The 9367-nt window shown below is 37.1% G+C and overlaps 1 protein-coding gene across 1 annotated transcript; it reads right to left on the bottom strand.

Annotated features, from left to right (window-relative positions):
* Positions 1-3791: 3791 nt before the first annotated feature.
* smim24 (small integral membrane protein 24) lies at positions 3792-9034 on the bottom strand. Its single transcript, XM_089000919.1, has 3 exons — positions 8843-9034; positions 6481-6601; positions 3792-4024 (listed from the first exon to the last, which is right to left on the bottom strand). Exons 1-3 carry the CDS (start codon positions 8907-8909, stop codon positions 3934-3936), a joined length of 279 nt encoding a protein of 92 aa, XP_088857045.1. The 5' UTR covers positions 8910-9034; the 3' UTR covers positions 3792-3933.
* Between the last annotated feature and the right edge of the window lie 333 nt (positions 9035-9367).

Here is a 9367-nt window from a genome sequence, read left to right as displayed (position 1 = left end):
CCTTGTATCCATCCCAATGCCAGCTGTTTCTCATATGACCGCCACTGTAGTGATGTGTCGTTCGCGAACGAGCCGGATCTCTATAGTGAAAGAAGAGAGCTGGCTCCTAAGAAGGAGCCGGAAATGGGAGCCCACTTTTTTTGTCCTCTATTCCCCGCCCCCAGTCTTGGGTTAAAGCCGCACATGATTGGTTGATATCCGTGGTAGAGGAGGGAGGGGAGAATTACAGACACACAACAGTAAGGAGAAGGGGGTGGGGGGGGGGGGTAGACAGGTGAACAAATGTTATCACATTATGCTATTACTATTATTCAATGATGATATTTTTTTACTAGTTGGTATGATAGCATTATTAATATGAAAAGCAAATTAGTGACAGCTGATCAGCAGAGCCGATCCAAAAGAACCGGCTCTCTGAAAAGAGTCGGAATTCCCATCACTCATAACCACCAGTATGTAGTAACGTATGCATTAACGTGTCGTTCGCGAACGACCCGGTTCTTAGAGCCGGATCTCTGAAGTGAACGAAGAGCGTTCGTGGATGCTCTCTGTGCACATATAAATCAAGCCAAATAAATAAAAATATTTGATATAGTGTATTTTTTTACACGAGTAATTTGTTTTTCACATAATTTTACATGATTTTTGGTAGTTAACTAAGCAACAAAAAAAAAAACTGAGGAGCCATTTGGGAGCAAAAAAGCCGGAACTTTTTAGTAAGCCGAGCCAAAAGAACCGGCTCTCTGAAAAGAGTCGGAATTCCCATCAAAAATGACCACCGCTGTAGTAATGTGTCGTTCATGAACGAGCTGGCTCTTAAAGCCGGATCTCTGAAGTGAACGAAGAGTTAGTGGATGTTCACTTTGCATATATAAATTAAGCCATATAAATAAAAATATTTGATATAGTGTATTTTTTACGAGTAATTTGTTTTTCACGTAATTTTACATCATTTTTGGTAGTTAATTTAAGCGACCAAAAAAAACAAACTGAGGAGCCATATGGGAGCCAAAGAGCCGGATCGTTTTAGCGTGCTGAGCCAAAAGAACCGGCTCTCTGAAAAGAGCCAGAATTCCCATCACGACACCAACAGCGTTTGGCTTCACGAGAGACGGGGACACTTGAGTCACGTGACCCAACTTGAGTCAGGGTGAAGTTGGCAGTTTTGGGACTTGGGACGACTGGACTGGATTTGACTCGTCGGTAGTGGATGGACTGACCGGGAGGACAGATGTGGAGGAAGGAATTATTTTTTTTTTTTGCTAAAACACTTCTTGCTCCATACGGACTTGGGCCACTTGGATATTTGATGGAGAAAAACCTGGGGAACCAATTTGTGTAGGTGTGTGTGGGTGTGTGTAGTCTAAAAAGATGTGTGTGTAGTCTAAAAGATCCGGCTTTTTGGCTCCCAAATTGCTCCTGAGTGTTTTTTTTTGGGTTAAATTAATTAACTACCAAAAATCATCTGTGTAAGCTCTCAGTCGTACAGGAGTCGTCCATCGATGAGAAGGTTTCTTCAGCCGTCATCTGTACAAATTTGAAGGTTTCGGACGTTTCGCCTCCTATCCAAGAGGCTTCGTCAGCGAACTAAAGTCTGCCTGGTCGTATCGGCCCCATTTATATATCCCTAATGTCCAGACATGGTGGCGCCGGACACAGCTATGATAGGTCCCTACTCTCAGGTTGGGGGGGCAGAGGACCCCTCCCTGTGGCCCCACTGATTGTTCCTACATTCCTGACTAACGACTGGCCTATTACCCCCACTCCCACCGTTATCACCTCATCAGCATAACGACCCTCATCAGCATTACGAAAGTTGCCTAACCTGTTTTGCCTAAGCAGGCTATTGTATGAACGATCCAAATTGAACCTCACCCCACCAGACCGGTTTAATGAAGGATTTTGTTGTTTTATAAGAATCGCTTCTTTTACCCCCCTTTCAAAGCATCTACGTTCTTTCGCTAAGATTTTAACCTCATTGTCGTCAAATGAGTGGTTGCTAGCTTTTAGGTGCAAATGTACTGCCGATTGAGGTCCACTTATATTATCCCTGCGATGTTGATAAAGTCTTTTTTGTTGAGTCTCCCCAATGTACTGCTCTTTACAATTTTCATTCTTACAATGTATGGAATAAACTACATGACTTTGTTTTTCATTTGGTAGCCTATCTTTTGGATGCACTCATTTTTGCCTTAACGTGTTTATCGGTTTGAAATAAGTAGGAATTTTATGTTGCCAAAGGACTCTTTGTAATTTTTCAGAAACTCCTGCAATGTACGGTACTGCTACTCCTCTCCTTTTTGAATCTTGAGAATTATTGGTTTCATTCCCTATTCTTTCTTTCTGACATTTGTTGAATGACCACTGAGGGTACCCACAGTGAGTGCTCTCCTGATATGTTTTGACTCCTTTTCTCTACCTTCAGTGCTAGTTGGTATTAGTTTAGCCCTATGCTGGAGGGTTCTGATAACTCCTAGTTTGTGTTGTAAAGGGTGGTTAGAGTCAAAAAGTAAGTATTGGTCAGTGTGCGTAGCCTTCCTAAAGACTTCTGTTTTTAGCGCTCTGTCCTCTTTTATAATTACTTTACAATCCAAGAAGGCTAGTTGGTTCTCTTTAAAGTCCTCGCGAGTAAATTTAATGTTGAAGTCTACAGAGTTGAGGTGATCTGAGAAGGATTGAATTTCTTGTTTCTTAATTATGACAAAAGTATCGTCCACATATCTAAACCAGTGTCTAGGTTTTGTCCATGGGAAGGATGTGAGGGCCTGTTACCAAAAATCATGTAAAATTATGTGAAAAACAAATTACTCGTGTAAAAAAAATACACTATATTAAATATTTTTATTTATTGGATATTGGATATTGGATATGCCAATATCCAATATCCAATAAATAAAAATATTTAATATAGTGTATTAAATATTTTTATTTATATGGCTTGATTTATATGTGCACAGAGAACATCCACGAACTCTCTTCGTTCCCTTCAGAGATAGATAGCTCTTAGACCCGGCTCGTTCGCGAACGACACATTACTACAGTGGTGGTCATTAGTGATGGGAATTCCGACTCTTTTCAGAGAGACGTTTCTTTTGGCTCGGCTCACTAAAAAGATCCGGCTCTCAAATGGCTCCTCAGTTTTTTTTGCTTAGATTAATTAACTACTAAAAATCATGTAATATTATGTGAAAAACAAATTATTCGTGTAAAAAAATACACTATATCAAATAGTTTTATTTATATGGCTTGATTTATATGTGCACAGAGAGCATCCACTATGTGTGTGTAGGTGTGTGTGTAGGTATGTGATGGCGTGTGTGTGTATAGGTGTGTGTTGAGGTATGTGAAGGTGTGTGTGTGTGTGCAAGTGTGTGTGTGTGTGTGTGTAATTTGTATTTAAATGAGTTGTGTGTCTGAAATTTCCAGTCGGTATGAAATTAGACAACCAAGTCAATCTTTTGTCACGTGCTAATCGATAGCTAGAGAGCTAATAAATGTGTTGTCATGTTATTTGTTATTTAGTTTTTATGTTTTCTACTTCAAGATGGCGCCGCCGCGAGAGTGGCTGCCTTTCCAGCAGCTCCTATATTTTGTTTTTCTACTTCTTTCTTTCCTTCCTTTCACTGTGAAATGTCCATTTCTCCAACTGCGAGACGAATAAAGGGACATCCAATCCAAACGTCGCCAGAGGAACTTGGACGTCCCGATAAGACACTCCACCCCCCCAAAAAAATAAATCTGGAGTCCACCCAGGGGACGTCACTGAGAAGATTAGAACCTTCACCAGCAGATTGAAGAAGAGGCGGCGTTTTATTGAGCACATTTGGACACGCGAGGTGGACAGTGCCGACATATGAAAATATGTCTAACGAGATTGTTGATTGTCCCGTGGACATTTGAGGTCTCCCTGGAGACCAAAGTCTTCTTTTTGTCCTACAAGCTGGTTTGTTTCACTTGGTCTCGGTGCATTTCCACCACTTTGTTCTCGTCCCCAAACATGTCTCCCTCGTCCACTTCGTCTTCCCTGTGAGACAAGGCAATAACACGTGTATTTAAAGGACAACCGACACCATTTTTTTTGTTCCCTAACTGACATCAGAAAAACGTTTGATAGCATCTAAAATAGCCGAAACACGCAGTATGATATTTTTAGTCAAATGCAAAACACCAATAAAAATGACGTAAAGTGTCTAAAAACTACTTCAATTTGAAACCGGAAGTGGCCAGTTTCAGAAGGTCCCGCCCCCTTGTTCGTAACGTCACGCCAAGACGTCTTGCCTTGCTCGAGAATCAAAACAATGGCTTCATATTCGGAAAAAGATCCTTTCTTGTTACTCATCCAGTTATGAATATGATTCAAATAGTTCTGAAGAGGAAAGCATACATGTTTGCAATCGATTAAAGGAGTCCTCCCATATCAATTCGAGCCGTCAATGACACCAATGTAGCGTCCCAGAAAATGCACAAGATGGCACACAAGCTCCGTTGGAAATGGGCTGATTTGTCTGCTGGGAATTTGTGTCAACTAGTATCAAATAGTAGTCTTGGTGCAACACACAATGATTCACCATGGCGTTATTTATGTGTTTTCCTTCTAATTTCGCCATCAACATGACGTTTTCAGACGAAAAAAAGTACCCAAAATGCATTGTGTGTCACTTTCTCGGTCAGGGGCGTTCCCTCCGTGACGTCACGTCAGGCATCGTCATCAACTCGAAAACAAGACTTCCTGAAAATTCAGCGCGACACTTAAAAGGTCAAATATAGCTATATGTCGTGGAATCTTTGTCAGATGCGCTCAGTAGAAGTCATTTCACAAATTATGGACGCAAGTTGTCCGGTGGTGTCGGTTGTCCTTTAAGGCAGTGGTTCCCAACCTTTTTTTTGCGCCACGGACCGGTTTAATGTCAGATAATATTTTCACGGACCGCCGGATAAATACAACAAAATAAAATGATACGACAGACATGGAAACTACTCATTTTGCTAGCTTACGCTGGGCTAATTTTAGCGGTATGTGTCACGTGACCTAGACAAGCGTTTTGACATGCGTCAAGTGTAAGTCATAGACGGATGTAATCTGGTCATTTTTCAAAATAAAACATAGTTCGGACTCAGATAATAAATAAAACGGAAATTATGTCAATTATTTATTCTTTCTGCGCGGCCCGGTACCAAATGACCCAAGGACCGGTACCGGTCCGCGGCCCGGGGGTTGGGGACCTCTGCTTTAAGGCACCATCAAGCAATCCGCATGTTATTCTTACCGCTTTTGTACCATCAAGTTTTTTTATTATACAGGTAACATCCGAGTTACGACCGGCGCGAGTTACGACCACCCGTACTTACGACCATGACCGCCAGACCCTTTTTCAATTTTTAATGTTTTTTTAATTGTACGCCTGGCACCGCAACGCGCAAGCAGCCGGCAACGCGTACTACAATTTTGGCCAGCCAGCATGTCACACACTTGCACAGCAATCTACTGCGTGACTATACTCAATACAGTAGTAAGTAGTAGTAGTACAGTGCAGATACCGTCTCCTGTAGTACTGTCCGCTGTGTGTCAGGCGACGTCTTCTGGCCGTTAGTAGGGAGCGCAGGCTAAGTATAACATTTATAAATGAACTGTACAGTATAATAATAATAATAATAATAATTTTCATTTCTAAGCGCCTTTCAAAACTCTCAAGGTCACTTTACAGTTATAGGATAAAGTTTTTCTGTGGGTGAGCAGCGGCAGCCACACACGCCAGAGTTCACTCAACCCGGAAGTAAATAGATAGAAAGCTAGCTAGCCAGCTAGTACATAGCTAATAGATGGCCAACGGATAGCTACCTAGATAGCTATATAGCTAATAGATAGCTAGCTAGATAGGTAGATAGCTGGTTAGCTAATACACTCAATGTCACTAATTAAATAAATACACACAATTGAGTAGCTAGCTAGATAGCTAGTTAGCTAATATACTTTTGTATACATGACAGGTAAAGTAATACAAATTGATAATATGAAATATAAAATGATAAAAACGACACTAAAAGGTAAGTATAGCATTTATAAATGAACTGTACATTAAACAGTTTTGTACGCATTACAGGTACAGTTATACAGTACTAAAAATCGATAATACGAAATTTAAAGTGATAAAAATGACACTAAAAGTTATCAAATGTATAAATGAAGTGTAAACAGTTTGGTATCTAATAGTATTCAATAGAAAACGTTGCTTAAAAACAACAAGTTGACATCGTCCACTATCCTGTCGTGTAAACATCACGTCAGCCATTTTGAATGGATTTCGACTTATGACCGTTTGACTTACGACCGTTTTGTCGGAACGGAACTCGGTCGTAACTCGGATGTTACTTGCATATATATATTTTTTGGGGGTTGCACTGCCAAGTTTTGTTTTGTCAACGGCCTTTCACATGTAACGAGAGGCAGTCAAAGGTCAAAGGTCGTTGTTGGCAGAGGACCTGTCCTTCCCCAAGAGTCTCCTGAGGATGACGAAGACAAAGACCACGAAGAGGAAGACCACCACGGCCGTCAACCCCGTCAACCACGGCTGAAACGTCACCGAGCCGGAAGCCCGCGCACCTGACAAACAATGAAAAATGCAAATCAACTAGTTTGCATATTCATCCATTATCAATAGCAGATTTGGTGTAGCATTTATTCATGTGTATTTATTTGTTTTTTTTGTCTATTCATTTATTCACATACTCATTCATTTATTTATTTTTGTGCAATATTTATTTATTTGTTTGTGTATTTATGTATTTGTGTACTTATGTATTTGTTTCTTCATTTACTCACTTTTTCAGTCATTTATTGTTGCACAATATTTCTTTTTTTGTGTATTTATGTAATTATGTATTTGTTTATTCATTCATTCATTTATTCACATACTCAATATATTTATTTATTTTTGTGTATTTATTTGCTTTTTTGTTTATTCATTTATTCACATACTCATTTATTAATTTTTGTGCAACATTTATTTTGTGTATATATATATCTCTATTTTTGTGCATTTATTTATTTATGTTTTTTTGTCTATTCATTTATTCACTTATTCACATACTCATTCGTGTATTTATTTTTGTGCAATATTTATTTATTTATTTATTTATTTATGTATTGATGTACTTATGTATTTATTTGTTTATTCATTTATTCACTTTTTCATTCATTTATTTTTGCACAATATTTCTTTTTTTGTGTATTTATGTATTTATGTAATTATGTATTTGTGTATTCATTTATTCACATACTCAATATATTTATTTATTTTTGTGTATTTATTTGCTTTTTTGTTTATTCATTTATTCACTTATTCACATATTCATTCATGTATTTTTGCGCAATATTTCTTTTTTTGTGTATTTATGTATTTATGTAATTATGTATTTGTGTATTCATTTATTCACATACTCACTCTATGTATTTATTTTTGTGTAATTATTTGCCTTTTTGTTTATTCGTATACTCATTTATTAATTTTTGTGCAACATTTATTTTGTGTATATATGTACTTGTGGATTTTTTTGTTTATTCATTTATTCACTTATTCACATATTCATTCATTTAATTATTTTTGTGCAATATCTCTTTATTTTTGTGTATTTATTTGTTTTTTTGTCTATTCATTTATTCACTTATTCACATACTCATTCATGTATTTATTTTTGTGCAATATTTATTTATTTATTTTTGTGTATTTATGTATTGATGTACTTATGTATTTATTTGTTTATTCATTTATTTGCTTATTCACATACTCACTTATTCATGTATTTATTTTTGCACAATACTTATTTATTGATTTTTGTGTATTTATTTGTTTTTCTGTTTATTCATTTATTTTTGTGCAATATTTATTCATTTATTTTGTGTATTTATGTATTAATGTACTTATTTGTTTATTCATTTATTCACATATTCATTTATTTTTGTGCAATATTTATTTATTTATTTTTGTGTATTTATGTATTTATTTGTTTATTCATTTATTCACTTATTCACATACTTTTTCATTTATTTATTTTTGCACAATATTTATTTATTTTTGTATATTTATTTATACATTAATTCACATACTAATTCATTTATTCATTTTTGTGCAATATGTATTTATTTTCGTGTATTTATGCACTTATGTATTTAGGTATTTATTTGTTTATTCATTTATTCACTTATTCACATACTCAATCATTTATTTATTTTTGCACAATATTTATGTATTTATTTTTGTGTGTTTATTTATTTATTCATTTATTCACATACTCATTCATGTATTAATTTTTGTGCAATATTTATTTATTTTTGTGTATTTATGTGTTTATGTACTGATGTATTTATTTGTTTACTCATTTATTTATTTATTTATTTATTTATTCATTTATTCATTTTGTTATTTTTTCCGAAAAGTTGCTTGTTCTGTAGTCACAAAGGGACATAAGCCAGTGTCTTCTTGTGCCGGTCCCAAGCCGGGATAAATACAGAGGTTTGTCTCAGGAAGGGCATCCGACGTAAAAGCTTGGCCAAAACAAACATGCCAATCAAACCTCTGAAGAAGGAGGACACTGATTGGCTGTGGCGACGCCAAGAAGGGAAAAGCCCAAAGGAAAACTAGATTATTAATAGCAGATGAACCAAAATATGACTGTGCAATTGAATTATTCATTTTGATTCGTGTTAGCCTGGTGAGGAAAAGATTCTGATTGAATGCTCTTTCTAAGTTGTCATTAAATACAGAATCTAATCATTTGTTGTCAAAAAAAATGGAAAAAATAATGAATTTTACACAAGCGCTAACCAAACCAAAGCAGACTTTACCTGTTTTGTGAGCAGAGGCTTCGGCTGCATTCTGTAGTGCACAGAAGACGACCAAAGCCCAAAACATCCCGAAAGTATCTGAGTGGCTTGTTCACACACAAGGACACGTGACACTCCGCGAGTCTTTCCTTTTTACTGCAGTGAGCAAAGGTCGCCAAAATGCTGTGCTTTCCCCTCCAATCAGGGCGTGCTCTGTGAGTGTGATTACACAGCTAATCAGGTGCGGGTAATTTTCCGAGTTCACACTGTCCCTAAAGGCAACACTCACACTGTAAAGCAGCGATGTCCAAACTCGGCTGCTGTTTTGCCTGTTTTAGGTCTCACATCTGTAAAACACCAGAGTCACATAATTAGCTCATTATGCTTATGGGAGAGCTGGAAAACAGGCGGGGAAGCGAACTCCTATGCTAAAAAAAAAAATCAAGCTTTGACCTTTTATTGTGACGGAACTTAAGCGGAAGTGTAAAGCAGCGATGTCCAAACTCGGCACTTGGAGGCCCGCTGTTTTGCCTGTTTTAGCTCCCA

Source organism: Hippocampus bargibanti, linkage group LG07, assembly GCF_051943395.1.
Source record: "Hippocampus bargibanti isolate YZ-2025 linkage group LG07, ASM5194339v1, whole genome shotgun sequence".
In the NCBI taxonomy this organism is placed as follows: domain Eukaryota; kingdom Metazoa; phylum Chordata; class Actinopteri; order Syngnathiformes; family Syngnathidae; genus Hippocampus; species Hippocampus bargibanti.
This window is presented reverse-complemented; position numbering and strand designations above follow the sequence as displayed.

What these genes read in the sequence shown, in the direction of transcription:
- smim24 (XM_089000919.1), bottom strand. Translation starts at nt 8,909, where the DNA reads ATGTTTTGGGCTTTGGTCGTCTTCTGTGCACTACAGAATGCAGCCGAA. An exon ending in AGCCTCTGCTCACAAAACAG is followed by an intron (nt 6,602 to 8,842) that starts GTAAAGTCTGCT and finishes ATTGTTTGTCAG; the next exon opens with GTGCGCGGGCTTCCGGCTCG. An exon ending in AGACTCTTGGGGAAGGACAG is followed by an intron (nt 4,025 to 6,480) that starts GTCCTCTGCCAA and finishes CTTGTCTCACAG; the next exon opens with GGAAGACGAAGTGGACGAGG.